The sequence below is a fragment of the Pyrus communis genome, chromosome 6, assembly GCF_041283825.1.
Source record: "Pyrus communis isolate YQ-2024b chromosome 6, ASM4128382v1, whole genome shotgun sequence".
NCBI lineage: Eukaryota > Viridiplantae > Streptophyta > Magnoliopsida > Rosales > Rosaceae > Pyrus > Pyrus communis.
In genome coordinates, this window is record NC_142570.1 from 22,074,252 (window position 1) to 22,096,442 (window position 22,191).

The 22,191-nt window shown below is 35.6% G+C and overlaps 1 protein-coding gene across 1 annotated transcript; it reads left to right on the plus strand.

The window, feature by feature from the left end:
• The first annotated feature begins 7,254 nt into the window (after positions 1 to 7,254).
• Positions 7,255 to 8,743, plus strand: LOC137711524 (uncharacterized). Its single transcript, XM_068450762.2, has one exon. It carries the CDS (start codon positions 7,820 to 7,822, stop codon positions 8,531 to 8,533), a length of 714 nt encoding a protein of 237 aa, XP_068306863.2. The 5' UTR covers positions 7,255 to 7,819; the 3' UTR covers positions 8,534 to 8,743.
• Positions 8,744 to 22,191: the final 13,448 nt, after the last annotated feature.

Consider the following 22,191-nt stretch of genomic DNA (forward strand, 5'->3'; position numbering starts at 1 on the left):
AACCCAAAAATTTTGGTAAACCAATGGAACCCTAAATGGATAGGTCATATTATTAGCCTCCGTTAGGACCAACAAAAATTGTTTATTGAATAAGCAGGGCCCCCCCTCAGAATTATGGTTCGTTCAGCATGAGAGTTGAAACCAAAATCGAAACGATAATCTTCGAGATCAAAAATCAATACCTGCGCCTTAAGGTGCCATAAATTCCAGATGTCTCTTAAAGCTTTTCCTATTAAAAGGTTTCGAAGTCAGCACCGTACCCACCAGAAACACCCTGGATGATGTCAACGATCCCACCTCTTGTTTGTCAACCACAATTACTTCATGTTCTTCTTCGGTAATAGCAAACTTCCCCGAGAACTTTGAAACAATTTCTTCCATCGTCGTCAGTCCTGTTGTAAGCAAAGACCAACCCCACGTACACGCTGTGAAACACCTTATAGAGAATTGTACAATGCTCTTCCACACTATTAGATAATTGGGACACACCCAGCTTTCACGCCTGCCTCCTTACTTGAACGAGCAGCCTGAAAAACACACCGGGAATCAAGGTTTCCCTAATACTAGCAGCTAGCACTCTCCTAGGGTTTACGTAGAAAACCTAGAGAATCTTTTTTTATTTTTATTTTTTTTTTTGGGGGATTATGTGTTCTAAAGTTATATTTGTGTTTTCCCGCTTTGAGTTAAATTTATTTACATGCATTTTATTGGGTCAAAAGTTCAAATTTTATTTTCAAAGGGAGTTTCCATCATTCTTGTTGAAAATCTTTATAAAATACAGATTCATTATTAGGGGCTTTAATATTGCACTCACCAAGATAACTTCATTTTCAAGTTGTTAAGAGGATTTTGAGATACCGTGAATGCAATATTGAGTATGATTTATGGTTTCCTAGAACTTATTCTCCTATAGCCCTTAAGGTAGGCCCGGCAAACAGGTCGTGTTTGTCATGTTCGTGTCATTTTCGTGTAACACCTATTATCTTAACAGGTTGTGTCGTGTCACACCCATTATCTTAACGGGTTCTTAATAGGTCGGGTCATTTTACCCAACAGGTAAAGTGACCCAACCCATTACAACTCATTAAGAAAAATATATATTTTTTTTCTTAAATTTACACATACCACACATTACCACATAAATATTACTTCAAAACATTAAAACACATTTGTCCTTTATGACACACCTTGACCCAGAATGTCCACTAGGACCCCGAATCGAGCCATGTTGGCCGACACCTGGAAGGTGACGAAACCATAAAGTGTGATAATGTATAAAATGTGAATAAAATAAAATCTAAAAATGCTTAAGTACATGAGTGGGTGGTGAGCTGGTCTGGACCCATTTCACGCGTGATATAGAGCATAGGTATAATAAAGTAAGGTAAGATAATGATTATACCATCATAAGAAAACATCTGTACTGAAAAGTGCCACGAATCCTCGTCAATACAGAACTCTACTGCTAGAACCTGGAGGGGTGCAAAAATAGAAAATGTGAGTGAGTGAAACAAAACTTTTCAAACCAATTTCAATTACCAAAGGCAGTAACCCCTCGCCATAACACCTGTATAATTTCCAAAAAATTATACTATGTAGAAGTATGAAATCAAATGTATACTAACAGTAAATCCAGAAATATACCACTATTTAGCATCTCATTAGCAATATAAATAATCATATGCTTAATAATCCATCCTAGCACGCAAGTCGGAATAACTTATGGTGCCCTGTACGACTGCACCCATATCTCATCAACCAATGCTAGCACATAAGTCGGAGTCACCTATAGTGACCTATACGACTTATCCATATCTCATCAATCAATGCTAGTATATAAGTCAGAGTCACCTATAGTGACTTGTACGACTTATCCATATCTCATCAATCAATGCCAGCACATAAGTCGAAGTCACCTATAGTGACATGTACGACTTATCCATATCTCATCACATATCCCTGCAATATGTCAACCAGATCCACCTCTTGTGGCCTGTACGGCTAAACCAATAGTCATCAACATGCTAGCCGGGGTCACCTCACGTGACCTGTACGGCTGAATCAATAGCTTAATAAGTACACCTGTACACGAGTCGGAACCACCTAAAGTGGTATGTACGACAGGAATGTGTGTAAATAAATACGCTCAAGTGCTACGATCATGTGAAGACTGTGCGAATAATCGCGGGTCACCTACGAGTCGGAACCACCTATTGTGGTCTATACGACAAGACTGTGCACCTACCTTGGATCCAAGATGAGTGTATGGTGTGGGAGGTGAACATCATGTGAAGGACTGTGCCTTAACCACAAACAGGAGCACTAACACCGGGGTGCAAGTTATGAGCTCAAAATACTTCTCAACATAATCATGCAACTACATCCACAATCAATAAACTCACCTGGTACTTACCTGAGCCCCCGCAACGTCAACAACAATATATGCAACTACTAAATACATATTCTAAGTGTAAGACATTTGGCATGGCATTTCAAAACATAGGAATCATTTAAATCAATTTTCTGGGAAAAATACCAAGCATATATATACTGAAAACCAAAAGGCCATTCACCTTGGGTTCGCGCTACAACTCCCAAACACAAATATCGAAACGTCACGAACGATCCTCACCTGCCACGAAGTCCAAAAATGGACGGAAGATGGTCAATTTTTGCCCATAAAGCCAACGAGTGCTTAAAACTTCCCGGCGTCAATTTGTCGTCTACGGTGGTCCAACGGGGTCAAGGTTGGTTGGGATTTTCTCCTGGGATGATGGGCTACAAAGCCCAAGTGGTGGCATCGGCCATTGCTTTGCTGATTCGTCGAAAATTTGAAAAGAGTGGCCGGACATGGTTTTGACGCGATGGATTTCATGGCTTTGTCCAGCCACATGTGGTGGTTTATAAAGGTGGTTCTTGGTTGGATTTTGTAGATGGGAATGAGAGTTTCAAGATAGTGGTGGTGGCGTCGAAAAACTCCATCGGAATTGGCTGGTATCGGCCTTAGAAAATGGAAGGTCGCGAAGGTGGTTTTGGGTTGTGCACTGGAAGGAAAAGCTGGGAGCTCTCCCATTCTCTGATTGGCTGCTACCCTTTTTGTTTTTTCCTCCCATTCTGATTGGTCACTCATTCCTTTATCTAATTAGTCTTTTTTACTAACACAAAGCTAATTGGGCCACCTTCCCACAAGGTGGGAATTCAAATATTTTATAACTTTAAATAACCGTTTTCTAACGTCCATAACTATATCTTTATAATCCAGACTCACAAACGGCTTTCGCCTATGCGTTCATACCAACGAGTACTACGAGGATACGCTAAAAGAATAAGTCTCACATCTCTCAAACCGCTGGTCAACGGAAGTCAAAGTCCTTGCCTCTAGGGCATTTTTGTAAATTCATGCTTTTAAAATTAATAAAAACTTAAAATTAGAGACAAGTTGTCATAGTTTAAGTACTACATGTACACTTGAAAATAAGAGCCTAATAAAAAAAACATCCATACACTACTAATCTATTACAAAATATTAAATGTGCAAGGATATGTAAAATGAAAGAGTTTTTGCTTTCAAGGTTGTGAAGCCTTTCTCAAATGTTTAAACATTGCCAATGGAACCCAAAGCTTGCATGTTATTCCTTTTACAAAATCCTCAATTTTCATCAATCATCATGAGGAAATTGCATTCGAAGTTTGGCTTGATCTATTGCCTTCAAGAGTTATGTTGATTATGTTTTCAGTAAGGTTTTCCACATCAAAACTGTCTTCCGCATAAACTAAGTATAAAAAAACCAAACATTAAAAACCATTCAAATTATGAGAAGTTTACCAAAATAATTATGAAAAGAAATAAAACAATAGTACTATACCATATAAAAATATATTAGCCTCCAACCTAATGCACAATGGACATCTCAGCCGATCCAATGGTCACCAATTTTTTAAATTTAATTTAATATATATATATATATATATAATTATTATAGTTTTTAGGGGTATAAAATTGTTAAATTAATATATATATATATAATTATTATAGTATTTTTTTAGGGTTATAAAATTATAAAACTAATATTTTGCTTATCGTGTATAGTGTATCATGTTACCCATGTGTATACTCGAACCAACCTGTTATCTTAATAGCTGCTTATTGGGTTACTCGATAACGACCTAATTCGTTATCGTGTCGACCCGAACACTTGTTAATTTCGTGTCGTGTCGTGTCAGGAATTGTCAGGCCTACCTTAGGGCATTTTTCAATTGTGGATTGCAAGGGTGTTCTTGAGACATAAGATCAATTGAAGGTTTCAGTTCCACACCCTCTCCGTTTAGCTTGACAGTGGATATGAAGAGAGTAATAACATTAGTGAAGAAGGGAGTCATATAACTATGTTAGTAAAAGTAAAGGGAAGTGTTATTGGCACTCTAAAAATCTCATTCTACACTCCACATAAGTGTATTTTTCTTTCCAAATATAGAAAGTTTGGAGTGTAGAATGAAATTTTTGGAGTGCCAATAACAATTCCTAAAGTAAAAAACTAAAAGTTAGTTGGAAATCTACTGTTGTAATTTCTGATTTCAATTTTTCTCAAAGTGTTTGAGTTTCTTTAAACATAGAAATAAATAATTAATTGACTATAACGCCAATTGATCTTACTTTTAAGTGACATTTTCCTTTATTTTGCAGGGATTTTTTTTTTTATTAACAAACAATATTATCTACATTAAAGAAATTAGGTGATAAGATTTTTACCACCCACAAAAGTAAGGATAAAAACACTTAAAAATACTTGCAAGAGTACAATGTTATTGTAGTATAGCAGCTCAAACAATATCATTCTCCACCACAATGATTAATTTAAATAGATTAACGCGAAATCAATTCTCAACTAATTACTTAGAACAAAGGTTTTGAAAAAGGTGATTTAATGACCTAAACTAAGAAAAACAAAATTAATTAAAAAGGTTACTTAAAATCTGCAATTTTAAAGGGGGAAAAAAACAATTTTTAAAGTTCAAAGTGAGAAAGTACTAGGGTTCCACCGCCACCTTAACAATCCTATGTAGTTTTACCAATTACTTATGAAGTACACATGCAACTTTGAAGGTTAGGTTTTCCTAAAGTATATCCTACTTGTGGCATTCAAGCTAGAATGTATATCAAACATGCAATCCATCTATGACATTCAGATCAAATATAAACATGCATGACTCATTACGCTTTGTGAAAACTCCTTGAAAAACCATGCAACCCCTAAGACGTGACATTCACCCTAGGTGAAATTACAACTATCAATCACAAGAAGCAATACTCAATCCTTCAGTGGCATTCCGACTGAATTGCATCCGATTACTTATCTAAACATCTTAATGGTCACGAATCATTAAGACACAAAGACAGTTTAAACACAGTGATTAATAATTCAAAGCATGCATGCATAATATCATAAGCAATTAAATAAAGACTATATATTCATACTAAGGCTAATGGCCACACCCTAGCAAAAAGAATTAGTTACGCATATTCATAATAGAAATCACAAAGTCTTTATTGAATAAGAAAAAGAATGAAAACACCTTGAAAGTTTAAGTCTTGAAATCTCTAAGCTTTGGCCAAAATCTTTTCTCCAAAAATTGCATAAAGAAGAAGACCTAGGGCAGGCATAAAAGGCTTATTTATACCACTCTAATTAAATCCTTATAGTAAAAGGTCTTAAAATAAGACTAGGAAACCAAATAAATTAAAATAAATTAGGAAACTTAATCCCAAATTGACTTGGTAAATTCGTCCAAAATTCTTGACATCCACGATTTGGATCCATATTAGCTCCAAAACTAGCCCAAAATAGCTGGATTTAAAACTTGAACTATTTTGAACACTTTTCCAGAAGACCACGAACCCATATGAGATCTTGGGCTCCAAAAACTGCATTTAAGCCCAAAAACGTCATTTTTCAGCAATGCACACTGCTCCTTTATTTAATCGTCAGAAAATAACCACTTGGTAGAACTTTCTAAAATTTTGACACAAACATGCCAGGAGACACATGAACGTCCTCCAATTTGAATCACTCCAAAGTTTGTCCGTTTGAGTACGTTTTGCTCCAGATAAAATCGAATGTCCTATGTTGAAAATATAAAGCAACATATCAAAATTTTACCAAAATATACTAAGAATGAGGTAAAATATATAATATAATATGGGCTCATCATTAGATTAGTAAAAGTAAACAGCTAAAAGTTAGTTTGAAATTTACTCTTTTAATTCCACATTTCAATTTTTCTCGAATTGTTTGACTTTCTTTAAATGTAGAAATAAATAATTAATTGACTACAACGCCAATTGATATTTACTTTTAAGTGACATTTTCCTTTATTTTGTAGGTTTTTTTTAACAAATGATATTATCTACATTAAGGGAGAGGAGTGGGCTAAGTCTCACCATGTGTTAGTAATAATATGATTCAAATTTACCTTTGGCGAAAATTAAACCTAAGACCTCAAACTTACAAGTGAAGAGAAATACAACTAGATTGTAATATTAAGTGGTAAAGGGTTGGTTGGTCTTTGTACCATAAGCTGCGAGTAAAAAAAAATCACAATTCTTAAGGGCTCGTTTAGAAGTGTTTTCAAAATAACTAAAACGCATTTTGGAGAATATGTTTTTTGCAACCAATTCTTAGTAAAAACACAAGTGGATTCTAAAAAAGCACTTGAAAGTGTTTATTGGAAGAAGCATATAATTGTTACTTCTTTCAAGGAAGCAATTCAAGTACTTTTAGAATTCAAAAATCATTTTCTCAACACTTTTAGTCATTCGTAAAAGTCTTCCAAACGAGCCCTATAGGCTAAATCCTCCAAATCGGATGCCCAATATTATTGTTTATGTCAAAATGTTAGACTTTATTAAATTCAAATAAAAATATTTACATCCTCTACCAAAATATTAAAAAGAAATCAAGACCAACAAAGTTCAACAAATGAGAGCTACCGTGCCTAGCTACATATGAGGCGACAAAATGTGCTACCCTTTTACTATCACGAGGGCAAACAAAAATACATCGGAACTCATTGTTCTAGCTAAGTTGAACCAAATTTGCTAATCCAACATGGTTTACTAATTTCTCTACACTACCATGGAATCGTACCTCCTTTGTACGCGATTTTGTAGAATATTTGCCAAAACTGTTTTGCACGAGGATCAAAATTCATAAATTAAAGCACAAATGATGGGATAATTTGACTTGGTTGTTTTCAAAAGTCAATTAGATCAGTAACTCGTTTGGTCAGAGCTTCTAGTAACACCTTGCTTTGCTTGTTACTTCACCAAGGAACAATAAAATATAAAAAAAATCCTCAACTCCAAAACCAAAGGGTCAAGAAACACCTATGAAGATGCTTACTTTACAAATAATCAATCCGTCTTTTTTGCCTTGGACCCCCCCGCCCAATGACCGGTCCATTTCACCATGTCGCACGTGTGGACTGCCACATGGCATTTCCGTAGATAAGTCAAAAGTAGAGGGTCAAGCTTTACAACACGGAGGCACCCATTCAAAACCTCCACCTCGCTCTACTACCGATTCCATTAACGAGCCCAGAACGCGGGCGTTCCGTCCGCCAAGGTTTACCAAACGAAGCCCCATAACCCGAATTAATTTAACCATGGTTAGGATATTAACCGCAGTTAGGTCGTCTCCTCCAATCAAACCCCACCTCTTATAAACCTCAGCCACATAGAAGAAAACCATACAACGCGCAAGCGAGAGAGAAAAAAGAAAAAAACCCGAGCGACAGAGAGCCAACGAATCCACAGCCAGAGATGGCGGCGGTTTACGTTGACGAGGAGGAGGTCTGGAAATGCCCTAAACACCCTTCCAAGCGCCGCAAGAGTGGAATCTGCCCCGTCTGCCTCCGCGAGCGCCTCGTCGTTCTCTGCCCCGACTGCGCTAACGTCCGCCCCTGCGGTTGCTGCGCCACGACGTCGTCTTCCTCGTCTTCTTCTTCTTCCTCTCGCTTCCCCGCTGGCGACGGCGTCCGAGTCTCCAAGATTCTCGAGAGCGAGCCGTCTTTCCGGCGGTCCCGGTCGGTTGCGGTCCCTTTTCTGCGCTCCACCTCGAAGTTTCTCGGCGGCGCTTTTAGACACGCGGACTTTGACTCCGCCGGCGACAGGAGCGAGCCCCAGAGCGGCGGACGGACTAAAACACCGTCGTTTTGGTCGTCGGTATTCCGGTCGTCTCACAGGAGCAAGACAAGCGAGGTTAATGATGGAGAGCACGAGAGGACGGCGGAGAAGAAAGCCGAGGGCGAAATCCAAGAGGAGGAAGAAAACGCAGATGCTGCGATGAGAAGGAAGATGATGAGAAAATCGAGGTCGGTGGCCGTGCCGATGATGTCTTCAAAAGCTGGTAGCGGTGGAGGTGAGAGACCGCCGGCGAAAGGTAGGGGATGGCATTTCCCGAGCCCGATCAAGGCCTTCCGGCATTCCAAAATTTCAAAGATCGTTTCCGAGCGGTCGCCTGTGTACAGAGGTTAATTATATTTTCTTTAGAAAAAAATAATTAAATTAACATTAAAAAAACCGATAACTCTTCCATTTTGTTTTAATTTATTTTTGGAATGTGAAAGAATCCATGAGGAATTTTGATCTTGCAATGGTAATATTTCGAATGCAACTTGGGAAGGATTATGTATTGCAAAGCTGGTAAATTCAGTAATTTTATTTTATTACGCTCTATTTCTGGGATTTTTTTTTTAATTATTACGATGTTTTATTTTAATTGAATTGGCTGAGATAATTAATGAAAAATGTGGGAGGCGGTTTTGGCGCACGATGAGATTTCTCTGCAGGGTGGGTGGGTCTTGTTGACAACATCCAGTTTCGCAAGTCTGTAAACGGCTTTGGGGAACAGTCAAACTAGGAGTAGTTTAATCCACGTGGCACGTGGATGTTGGAGAATATATATCAACGAGTGAATGTAATTATGCAGAGGTCCCAACAGGATCCTCTCCGGATCTTTTGTTAAAATTTTGAAGATTCCTAAATTGTGTCTATTCATTGTATATCGTGCGATCAGTTTTTAATAAGTATTGTTTTTGTTTAATTTTAAATAAAAATATTTAAAATAATTTCTATCTGCATAATATACGATGAAAGAACAGAATTAACGAATCTTTGAAATTCTTACAAAAAGAATTTAGCGAGAATCCGAATTCATGCTAAGGTAACTGAAACAAGTTCCAATATTAATTACTAAAGGTGAAGTTGCCCAAAACCAGAAGAATATCTGTCTTTCCACTGCTGTATTACCGTACTTTGGTTGGTGTAGCTGTTGTATCTAGTTAGTGAGTTTTTAGTTAGTTGTTAGGGAAGGAAGATAGACGGTGAGAATTAAACTCGTGGCAAAGTATATAAGTATGAGAATGTTTTATTACTGTGGTAAAACATCATTTGTTATTTAATTAGAACTTTTAGTAAAACTAAATAATTCAATAACTAAACAGTTAGGGAAATGAATAATTTAGTGAAGGTGGGGATTTGGAAGTCCGTAGGGCCTATGAATATATGGGCGTAATGTGACGTATGTCACTTCCAAGTGCCTGTTAATTCAGTGGTTAGGGGCACATTATGATTTATAAGGGTGGAAATATGAGGCTGAACTTCATTTGAGGGCCATTTTAGAGCCCTAGATTTTTTATGATCTTCTAAGGATAATCTAGCTGATGCGAAAGGAATAACCACATCTATTTATATTTTCCTGATTTATCTCCTTTTTTTTAATAAATAAATTAAGCATAAACAGAATGTTTCAAAACGCAAAAGAAATGGTAGCATCCCATATTTTATCCTTTATTTTACATCGATATTAATCAATTCTTGCCTTTTATTTATGGTTAAAGTCAACCCTACCTTGATTTGCTTAATTATCTGTCAATTGAAACTAATCCCCCTAATTTATCATTCATGTTATTTTAGGAATTCTCATATATTGTAATCTAAAAAGTAAAAGATTTAAATTATATAATTTGAAGAGGACATTGTCGACTTGTTAAACCTAATTAGTAATTTGTTAATAAAGAACTTCGAGTGGGTCAAGGATGAATTTCCTATAGCTGGTTTGAAGTGGTCAATCTCGCTCGCTCTCTGCACTCGTAGATGATTCGTATAAGCGCTAGAGATTAGTCATTAAAGAGGCACCAGTCGATTGGTATCGACGGAGCACTCTCTCTCCAATACCATTGTTGATGTTTCTTCATCGATACTAACCGACTGGTTGAAAAAAAAAGAGACGCCAAAAGAAAAAAAAGAGTGCAAGGTAATATTTGCCCATTGGGTCATCAAAATGTAGAGATAGCTCTAATAATTCAACGTAATTTATGAAAGGATGTCTCCCAAGTGTGAAAGTTTAGGAATAATAGAATCATCATCAAACAATGTTCATCAATCAACAAAAGCAACATATATAATTAATCTCAACTTGAAAATAATGTCCATATCATGGCCTATCTGTTCTCGTGAGTAGGGGGATATATTGAACCTTCGGCTTACTGTCTGTGAATTATTAGAACAGTTTGGTAGGTCCAGCAATGTGACATTTCTAATAGTTTAATTGTTCACATAGTATTTAGTTGGTAACCTAATACATCAGATGTTGAAGGTCTTATAAATAACCTTCATTTGTTATTTGAGAACCAATAATCACCACTTTGTTTAATCTGAAGGACGAACCTCCAACATTTCGTTCAGACATAATGTTATATTAACAGAAATTTATGAAGCATATCAAATCAATAGTAAACCCTAATATGTCATATGCATATGCCAGTTTTTCTTTTATTGGTCGAATGGCTAGCTCATATACTAGTTTAGAATGTTCATAGCATTCACTACAATTTTCCATAAGTTATAAGTTAAGTGGGTGTTCGTGTATCTTAAAATGTTAATCGTTGCGTCTGGATAACTGTAACCAAATGTTATCATTTGACCAAAATAATACGGTATCATTTAACCCCAAGTTTTGGTAAATACATGCATAAATCCGTTTAGTAACCTTAACCACGTGTTTTCGATAGTGATTTGGATTTGCGAATCTGCACGCAGATTCGAACCATTGGATCGACAAAAACAGCTGCAATTTTCTATTGAACTCTGCTAACCGAAGCACATGTATACTTGTTGATACATAAACAACGTATTTTGGAATGTAGAGCTGTGAATCTAAATAGTTTATTCAATTGAGTTTCTAACTAGGGTACGTAGTTAGTGGCGCGTCTTTAATTCGTGTGTCCGCACAATTCTTTCTTGATCAAAATATTATTCACTATTAATATATTTTAAGAAATTAGTTATTAAAGATGTACGCACACTTTGACATTTTTTTTTAAAAGAAACGGTAGTGGTTTCATTCATAACGTTAAGAAAGAATAAAATCCTCGAGAAGGATGGAGTAACTTTGGGGTCTTCTCGAACCAACAACAAGTAAAGTTGAAAAATTAAGGCCAACCTAACCATTTAATGGTATGCATACTTGAAATTATGTTGTAATTGTATCGTTCATCATTATACCGACCCTTCTTTAAAATAACAAAATGAGTTTTTAACTTTTATAGGAAACGTTATGCAAACTAGATAATCCGGTTAATTTTAACTTTCAAACTCTGAGAAATTTGTATTATACAATCTAGTTAAAGACGTTCCGATCCAGTTTCTAAATCCAGAATTCCTCTATATATACCCCTCTGATTTAGGTTTCGATGCAACCATTGTTTAAAATATTTATAAAATTGTCGATATTTCTGTTGAAACATATGAAAAATCAAGGATCGATATGGAATGACAGGTGAAATGCAAACTTTACCCTATATTTGTGAGGTATAGGAATATCAATTAATATGGATGATTTTTAATGATCCGCTACAGAAATTTTCTGGCACACATTGCAGATTTTGAGTTTTTGATTTTTTTTTTTGAGAATTTTTTCTCTAATTTTGGTTGAAGGAAACCAATATTAATATATCCATCGACATTTTTAGAAAATTGCATTTCGATACTTCCATCCATATAGATATTTTAAACACATGATACAAATTAGAATTTGGTTTGACTAAGTATCCCCTTGTGGCGTGCATGAGTTGGGCTTTTTGGGGGTTCACTTGGTTCTTTTGGTTATTATACTATTAACAAATCAAGAATCAAAGATTCAGTAATGGTGGACCAACTGTTAAATCTTCTTGCCATTAACTAAAGGACTGCTTAGTTTTTTAATACGCCGCTTGGCAGTCGGCCGTAAGGTGCTTGTGATTGTGGTCCTGGCTATCACATTGCCAGTGTTTTTGGACCAAATAAAAGTCTAAAAAATTTGATATTTTAAAAGTCAAGTTCTTTAAGGGAAAATTTTTTTATGGCCATGAGATTTTAACAGAGTTTTCAAAACATGCTTTCTATTTAGTTGATAGAGTTTTTCACCAGCTGAGAATATTATTTTAATTTTCTAACGCTCTCTGGAAATTGAAATATTTAACTGGAGAAATTGCGTTAGTCTTTAGCAGATTAGATTCTCATTCATTTTGCTTAGTCCTTGTACAATTAGAGTATCAATATTCATGTCAAAATTAATTAGTAATGAATTGGGAGGTCTAGGGTATTGTATATTTAAAACCTGGAGGTGTTTTCATTTTTTTTGTTTGTTTGTTTGTTTTTTTTTTTTTTTTTTTTGGTTTGTTGAGTAAGAACGATATTCAATAAATCGGGAAAACTTACAAACTAAGGGGTGAGGATAGAGTACATAATTGGATCTCAATAAAAACCTTACCAATGATTTCAACCCGGTCGAAGGGAAAAAGAGTGTCCGCACTTACAAAGAGAAAGCTATCCTCAACACCACGAAAAGGGATTAAGCACAACTAATGCTATCTTGCAAAACTTGGAGGTGGTTTGTACATACTTATTAGCCTCTCACACACATTTTTATTATTTTTGTTCATTGAATTGAATGAATTAAACAAAAACAATAAACATGATTAAATAGAAGTTTGTTTGAAGAGGAAATAATTGTGTATTATCAGTTTCCTTTAACAATATTACGACTTCAATAATGTAGATAAGTCTCTATCACCACTTCGCACATATGTCATTATTTAAGTAAAAATATGTGAACAATATATATGAGTGATGTCTAAGAACTTATGTAACATTCCACATCGTTCAGGGAAGTTGATCATTTAAGCCTTATATGTATATTCCCATCTCTACCTAGCACGAGGCCTTTTGGGAGCTCACTGGCTTCGGGTTCCATTGGAACTCCGAAGTTAAGCGATTTCGCACGAGAGCAATCCCAGGATGAGTGACCCATTGAGAAGTTCTCATCTGAGTTCCCAGAAACAAAACCGTGAGGACGTAGTCGGGGCCCAAAGCGGACAATATCGTGCTACGGTAGAGTTGAGCGCAGGATGTGATGGGGACCTGGGTCGGGATGTGACAACTTATGTCTCCATCATTAGTAAGTTTAGTGGCGAATTAAGCATTTTATATATGTGGAGCCTATTAACAACGTCCACCACAATGTTGTTAAGTACATGTTGAGGTCTTGTTGTTAGAAGGCATGGATGGGCTTATTCAATGAGAATGTTGTTGGAAATTATGTATTATAATATTTAATTTTTATATGAATGAAAAATGAAAGTTATGTGTCACAGTTGAATTCAAATTCATAAGTTACGTCTGTTCGTTGGAACTTTAGGCAATAGTCACAATGTTTCAAAAGGGGGTGGCTTGAGTTCTATATAAACTCAAACATCCCACATGTCTACAGAATTAAGAGAAGAGTTTTTCTCTAAGGTCTTTTAGTCTTGGTTAGTCAAATTCCGAGTCGTGTCTTGAGAGTATGGAATATATAAAGTTCGCCAGAGTCCGATGATTGAAGTGCTTTGACTTCGGATTATAGATTGTTGAATCCTGAGAGACGGACGCCTACCAAACTACAAGCACAAGAGTACGGGTGAAATTCTGTCTTTAGGACATTGCATTTATGCAAGTCTCAATCTCCAAGTTTGTCAGGTTTTCTAACTTTCTCTTTAATTATTTATATTAATCTTATATATAATTGATGTTGTGAATTTCTTTATGATTATTATCATTGGAATTATATTGTCATTTTTCATATTTTCTAATATTGCTCCAACAATCTAAAGACACAAACATTATTTATTTCATTCATAACATTAGCAAGTACATTTAGTTTGAATAATCCATTAGCAAGGTAACCCTTCCCTACAAACATTCTCCCTTTAGTTAGTACACACTTATTGGACTCAAAAACTAGTTTGAATCCCTTGTTACTAAGGACAGGACCAGAAACAACATTCTTCCTTATATCGGGGACATGCAGCACATCAAGGAGGGTTAATTCTTTTCCAAAAGTGAATTTAAGAACACATTTCCCTATTCCATCCACAACAGATGCATATGCATTTCCCATAAACAGCTGCTCGTTTCCCTCGATTTTCTGGTACGAAGAGAACATATTTCTATCACCACATACATGGCGAGTCGCACCAGTATCTATCCACCAATCAGCGTGGTCAGATACTAGATTGATTTCAGAAATCGTAGCAGCCAGGGAATCCACATTGTTTTCAATCAGGTTTGCACAGTGTTGTTGTTGCCTTGACCTCCAAGACCTTGATCCTTTCGATGACAACATTCTTGAGCCCTATGGCCTTGCTTTCCACAAATCCAGCAACTTCCCTTGATTTTCTTGAAGTCCTTGCCTTTCACTCTAGGGGCATAGTTCTTTTCCTTCTTCTTGGTTTTCTAGAATTTCGGTCTTTGCTTTGATGAACTTCCTTCAACAACATTCGCCTTGGCTTCCATACTCGAAACCAGGCCCTTCTCATTCTTTATGTTATCTTCCTCTATTCTCAGCCTTACAATGAGATCCACAAGGGTCATCTCCTTACATTTGTGCTTGAGATAATTCTTGAACTCTTTCCAAGAAGGTGGTAGTTTTTCTATAAAGGACGCCACTTGGAAAGACTCATTGATCACCATCCCTTCAACATGAATGTCATAGATGATTTTCTGGAGATCTTCAGTTTGAGAGACAACGGACTTGGAATCCACCATTTTGTAGTCCAAAAATTTGCCCATGACAAATTTCTTCGAATCAGCATCCTCGGTTTTATATTTTTTTCTCAAGTGATTCCCAAAGTTCCTTAGCTATTTTGCATACTACATAGACATCATATAATGAATCATCTCATTCTCAGGCTTCTCAGAATGAGGTTTAGTTCCTGATTGTTCCATATTGTTCGAGAACAATTCAGAAATAAACAAAAAAAATAACAGAAATAAACAGAACTTGAAATTCTAATATTTTATTAACCAAAAATATTTGATGTGCAGAATGAAATTATACAATAAATACAGAAACTAATATAAGAATATCAATGATACTAACTTGATCACAGAAGGTAGAGGCTAGCGTTAAAACTATGTCATTCAAACAGTATTTTTGTCCCACTCTTGTGCTTGTGGTTCTACAACGTCTGCTCGACCAGGATTCAACTACCTAACTCTACAACCCACACTGGATTCTAGAATTCTAGTGAATTTGCTTTGTGTGCTTACTCTTTGGAAATTTCGCACGGAAGAAAAAGAGGAAGAAAGGATGATCTCACTTGGATACTATGATTGCAAATATATAGGATGTTTCACACCCCTTCGAATACATGTTCAGTGTATTTGAAAGTACACAACTTTTTCTAATAGTTGTGTCTTTTAATCAAAATGTTTTTAATTAATAAATTAATTAAAAACTTAATCCGAAAATTAAAATTAATGAATCTGATTAATTTTAAATTCCAAGGCCCCAAGGCCCTTGTCTTGATTAATTAATATTAATTGTATTTATGCTATATTATATTTAAGCCTAATCCACATAACTATAAGGCCCAATCCTTCAATCCATTTCTAAATGGTCCAAGTTCTAATTACTAAGAAGAAGGAATAAGCCTATATAAAAGCTAGTGAAAAAATATTGTTGCCTGATGTGGGACAAGAGGGGTCTCAAACTCTTACAAATGTGAGGACAAAGTCTCACATCGGTGAACGATCAAACCATGCCAAGACTTATAAGAGGTCAGCCTACTACCCATATTATCAATTGATTTTATGGTGAAATCTTAATTTCTTCACTATGAAGAAGCGATAAACCTTCTTTTATTTTGAGTAGCAAGGTTCAAAGCATTCTGAAGAAAAAACACGTTCGAAGGAATGCTTTGTGTCTTCTTGCACAACTTGTATTTAGCCAGTGAATGTCTTTAAACAAATTTTGAAATGGTTGAAGGTGATGGTTACTGAAAAATGCTTGGCATGAAAGGTTGAGGTGTAAGAACATGAGAAGGCTGAGCCTTGGTTGGCTTTGGTGTTTTGGGAGTTGGGAGAAGGTCTCTTGCTTGCATGTCGCTGAAGGCTTTTCTTTGCTTGAGCCGAGACATCCAATTTATAATTGGTGACAATAATCCCATAGACAAAGTCACAAAGGGAGTATTGTAAATAGTTTGTATTCAGGTGATGAAGTGGAGTGCTGAAATATTCTAATATCGTATGGATAAGTAAGACGTTGGAATTGCTTTTTAGGGGGTCATCATATTATGTCCTATAGGTAAGAGAGGGCGCTGGAAGCTTATGTCTTGTGTATTTCATCTGCTTAGGAAGCATGAGAGATTTTAAGTAATGGGCTTGGACTTCCGAAAAGCTCGAAGTCTTCATTATCAAAGAGTTTATTCGCCGTTGTGGATCTCCATAACCTTTCACACTATCCTCAACCCCTCTAACAAGCCTTGTTAAGTTACACGTCTTCGGTCCACGTGAGCTTGAATGTATCGGGTTTATGAAAATGTGTTTGATGTGTCATGAGAGATATCTCAAGCATGACCATTACCTACATGTAATATGTACAAACTTTCACATATTTTTCAATTAATTATACAAGTACTAGCCCCGCATCGTAATATATTTTTTCATAATTAAATAAATATTAAAATTTTAGATTAACTTGTCTTAGCCAATTAAACAGAATTAAAATATCCAATCCAAAATTAATAGTAATGCGATTCTTCACTTTACTAACGTGTAACATGTCTCCAAACAATGGTTTTTGTGTAACATGAGTCTATTATCTGACTAATTAAATCCCCTTCGTAATTTTCTGTCTAACTAATTATAACAAAGAAATGATGATGATGCATGGCTGGCTCTGCTCCTTCACAAGTTACAATCCCTCTCACTTCTGCAGTGGCCACCACTACTATCTAACATGTAACAAGGCATGCATGCACATATGATGTCCCGTCTCTTTACATTCATACAGCTACCTACTATTTGACTGTTAGAGAAATACGCAAAAGACAATTTCGATTCCAAATGGTCCCCCAAATTGAAATTACGAGCACTTGCTAGTACCCTAGCTCTTGATTCGAAAGGTTATGGAGATAAATGGCTGCTTTTTAATTTTTTTTTTTTTTTTTTTGGGTATTCTCTAGGCTTGAATGAGACTAATTTGCATGAAACGAGTTTACAATCACGTAACAGTCTGTTTTAGTAATAACATATCATTTAAAGTGAATTCATACCATTAAACCAGGACACTAAAGTAACGATAAACCTATTTTATGTGTGTTTTCCTCCACACAAAGCCAAATGGAGATATATATTAGAGGGGGGATAAACTAGTGTAAGTTTCGATGTTGCGTGTGAAGAGAATCTTAGGGTCAGTACTAATTTAGTGGCTATAATTGAAAATCTTAAAAAGTCATACAGTTTATCCATTTTTGCAGTAGCTAAGCTTTACAGATAGAGCCAAACAAGTGAATGGGAATAATTGCAGGTGTACCAAGGACACGCCATGCAAGGTAGCCACAACTTTATTTTTGCTGCGGTCATCATCAATGGCAGGTACTAGCTGCTCTCCATGTTCTATGTCCTCAGTGAGAAAACTATGGGACTATAAGAGGTAAATAATCAAATATTTAATTATACTAAAAATACTAATGTTAGTAATCAAAGGACAAAAAATCCGAAGGTCTTTCATCGCTGCAAACAGGAAATTACGCAACGAATAAGACTACACGTTTACATGAAGCATCTGTACAGGTTCAATATCAGTAACCTGACTAAAAGAAAACACATTTTCACTTTTCACTGCTACATGCATCGATTTTTATTTTATTTTATTATATATATATATATATATCATATTTTTCAATGGATAGAAAAAAATAAAAGTGTTATTTTCAATGAATGACACGACATGAGTACTTCTTTGAGTGAGCATTTGGACAACTGTAGAAATTTCCTTTTACCGCTAAATTTGAAAAGAAAAAGTAGCTTTGAAAATGATGAAATATAGAAAAGCATAGGTTCTAACGATACACCAATCGAAGTGCGGAAGGTTTTGAGAGAGACGATAGCATGACTCACAAATCTTTTCAATAAGATTGTGAAAACAAAGAATATGCCAAATGAGTGGCAGAAAAACACTTTGCTACCTATCTATAAGAATAAGGGTGGCATACAAAGTTACATGAACTATAGGGGTATTAAGTGAATGAGTCATACAAATGAAGCTTTGGGAGAAGTAACTAGGCATAGACTTATGCAAGAGACACGAGTCTCAGGCAACCAATTTAGGTTCATGCCAGGGCGTATAACTATGAAGGCAATCTATGCCTTGGGGAAATCGATGGCACGATATAGAGATATGCAAAAGTATTTGCACATGATTTTCATAGATATAGAAAAATCATATGTTAGGGTCCCAAGAGAAACTTTTTTGGAGAATTCTATAGAAGAAAGGAATACGAGTAGCAATATCTAGGCAATAAAGAATATGTATGATGGAGCAAGATTGCAATAAGAACTCATGAAGGACAACTTGAAAGCTTTCTCATAACCATAGGTTACACAAGGCTCAGCTTTAAGTTCATACCTTTTTGTATTGGTGATGAATGAGTTAACGAGATATATTCAAGATGATAACTTTGGTGTATACTTTTCGCACATAATACAGTGTTTATGGATGAAATGTAGAAAAGAGTAAATGTGAAGCTTAGCATTTGACGTGAAGTTGGAATCTAAAAGTCTTCACCTAAGTAGGTCAAGGACAAAGATATGAAGTGCAAGTTCAGTGGAAATAGGGGTTCAAATGAGATAAGGGTGATGATTGGAGATCAAGAAGTACCAAAAAGTGGGCACTTTCGTATCTTAGATCTGTTGTGCAAAAGAATGGAGAATTAGATGGAGATCTCAATTATTGAATACAAGTTGTATGAATGAAGTGAAAGACTGCACTGTATGTGTTGTGCAACTGACGTCTACCACTAAAGCTCAAGGAAGAATTTTATAGGACGACAAAAGGCCAACTATGGACGAAGCTAGAAATTTCTTTTAGTGGGGACAACCCAAAAAACAACTAAAAAAACCTTATTACAATTTAAAATTATAAACAAGATGTACAAGCGCCAAACCATACCCTAATGTTATATTGACCAATCACATAGCTCAATTATTTGGTCTAGTTCATGAACATCCTTATTTTTTAAATAAAATCCAAAAAATATTTAATTAAAACATGTCAATTTGGCCTAATAAATCCAATGTAATTAAAATTAATAATTTATAATCATCATACTAGTTAATTTTGCTAGAACTACCATAGTAGTATGTCCTCTTAAGTTCTAACTGAACCCGACAGTGAAATTAAATAATTAATTAATTAACTCTAAAAACCATGAGTGACACCTAAGAACATTTCATGGCTAGATTAGTAGAAGTGTACGTGAACTAATCATGATACTCTTTCGAACCTTGATTTTAGTTACAATTCAATTCGGTTTTTCCATATCCTATCCAAGATTTATGTAATATGAAATAATAACAAATCACACGTAGATACCTATAATCACCATTATGCATGTCATATTAAAGACTTTATTACAAACTGTTAAGTACTAGGTTTAATGTTTGCCGTCCTTGTCAAAAATTGTAAATATTACCACACATGCTCATAATTTAGAGTTAGGATACAATGTTGATCTGGGATTTCTACTGGGATTGAACTTATCAAAGCACCAGCCTTATACACTACAAAAGGTTTGAATCATACATTTGCATTTGCATATCAAGCTTATTTTTCCAGATTCCTTTTGTTTAGTGCAGTTGTCTAGTCAGAAATTCCATCTGTTATCCAACTGTCTAGGCATGCAAATTAAGATAGCCCACATGGGCCATCTAACACTTTTTCCCGAAAATGCAATTTTAGCCTAGATCTTTCTAGATTGATTTTACACATGACACGTCACTTTTCATCCCTTCTCTTTGTCTAAAACGTAGCCATCTTTATAAAGCCATTCTAGGGTTCATTTGTTGTTGGGGTTTGAGATTGGAAAAGTTTTTGAGAGTTTTATTTTCATCTCTATCTCAGATCTCTTAGGAGCAGCAAGCATATTTTATGGGTAATGTTCTTCACTGAATAATTCTAAACCTATCTTTGAATTTGCTTGCTTAAATTTGTTTTATATGCTCATTTGTTTTGGCCAGGAGTTTTACATTTTAGAAAAGAGTTGATTTTAGATTTGAGCAACCTCTTGTGTTCTTACTTGAAAACCCTACCCACAAAATCACACTCATGCACTAAATACCCACATCATTGCATATTAGGGTAGCATTGTTTTTGTGATTTTGATTTTTGTTTTAGTCAAGTTTTTCCAAGTTTCAAATCTGTGAACTTGCCTATTTTGGATTCTCATCGGTTTCATCTTTCAAGTGTTTGATTGGTAAAACTGACTAGACATCGAATCCAAATTTGCATATCATTGTCATATCATCTTATGCATAGTTTGTGTGTTGGTCTTGGTGCCACAAGGTGAAGAGTTTAGGAGGAGCTGCCATTTTGTGAAGACTGGAGACAACACTATTTTAGTTCCATAAGGTGAAAAGCTCAAAAGGAGCTGCCACTTCGTGAAGACCAAAGGAATCCATCTTGTGTAAGGTAAGTTGCACAAAGGTAAAGCTGCTCCGTAGATATGAATCTAATAATTGAGCTTGTGTGGTCTTTGTACGAACCTTGATTATACAAGTGGATTGGACTCAGTGGAGAGTCCCCGATTTTTTAACCTAGACGTGGGTTTTTTTGGCCAAAAAACTTCCTTGTGTTCAATACTATACATAGCATTCTTTATGAACAAATAACCATTGCTAGTGATAAACGTTGTAGAGTTTGCTAGTATTGACACGTTGTTAACCAAGTAAACCTAACTCAAGAATCAAGGCTAAAACATAACTAAAGATCATACTGTCTTGTTTTAACTTTATAAGTTTGCTTGGTTTATATGCTTGTGGGCACCGAACAATCTATATTCAGTTGACTAGTAGGTTTAACTAGTCAGTACAATTGATTTCAAAGTTTACACTGCATATTATGAGCAATGAACTGAATTGGTGTTGACTAGGATAACTTGTAGTGAACTAAGTTTGATTCGTAGATTTACATTTGTTTAACTGATACGAATTTGTATTTAGTTAATTGGTGAGCTTGACTAGTCAATCCATCATGTTTTAATTCATAATTGCTTTGTCATTGTTGTTTGCATAATGAACTGATATGTAAATGTGTTCAAGCATATGGATTATTGTTGTGAAACTAATCTGGGCATACTCTAATTAGTTGAACCTATTGGCCAATAAGGTTTTGCTCCTGCAATTGCACTTTATATCACTAACTAACTTGTAACTGGTTGACTTGCTCATTTGACTAGTCTACTGTGCAAAGTTAATATTTTATTTGCATGAGATCCTGCCTAGTATCTGATTTCACAAACATAGCTTAATCAACAAATACTATGCGCATAGATTCCACATTGTGCATTCATTTACCTCCATACTTATACACAAAAAGCCAAACAACACACTATGGGGCCCCGTAAAGCACAAAGGGCCTTGAGATGGAACTAGAGTTCATATTTATAAATATAAGATCCTATGATGCCTCAGGTATAAGAACTATTTGCATACTACAACTAGAAGCTTTGTCACAATTGAGTCTTTGGCATGTGGTAAGCATCCATACATTTAAACTTCTTCATCAGTCAATAATCAATTAACTTGCTTAACAAACAAGCACCTGTATATCCACC

Bases quoted from the DNA above. Each gene is read 5' to 3' on its own strand.
- LOC137711524 (XM_068450762.2), top strand. From the start codon at position 7,820: ATGGCGGCGGTTTACGTTGACGAGGAGGAGGTCTGGAAATGCCCTAAA.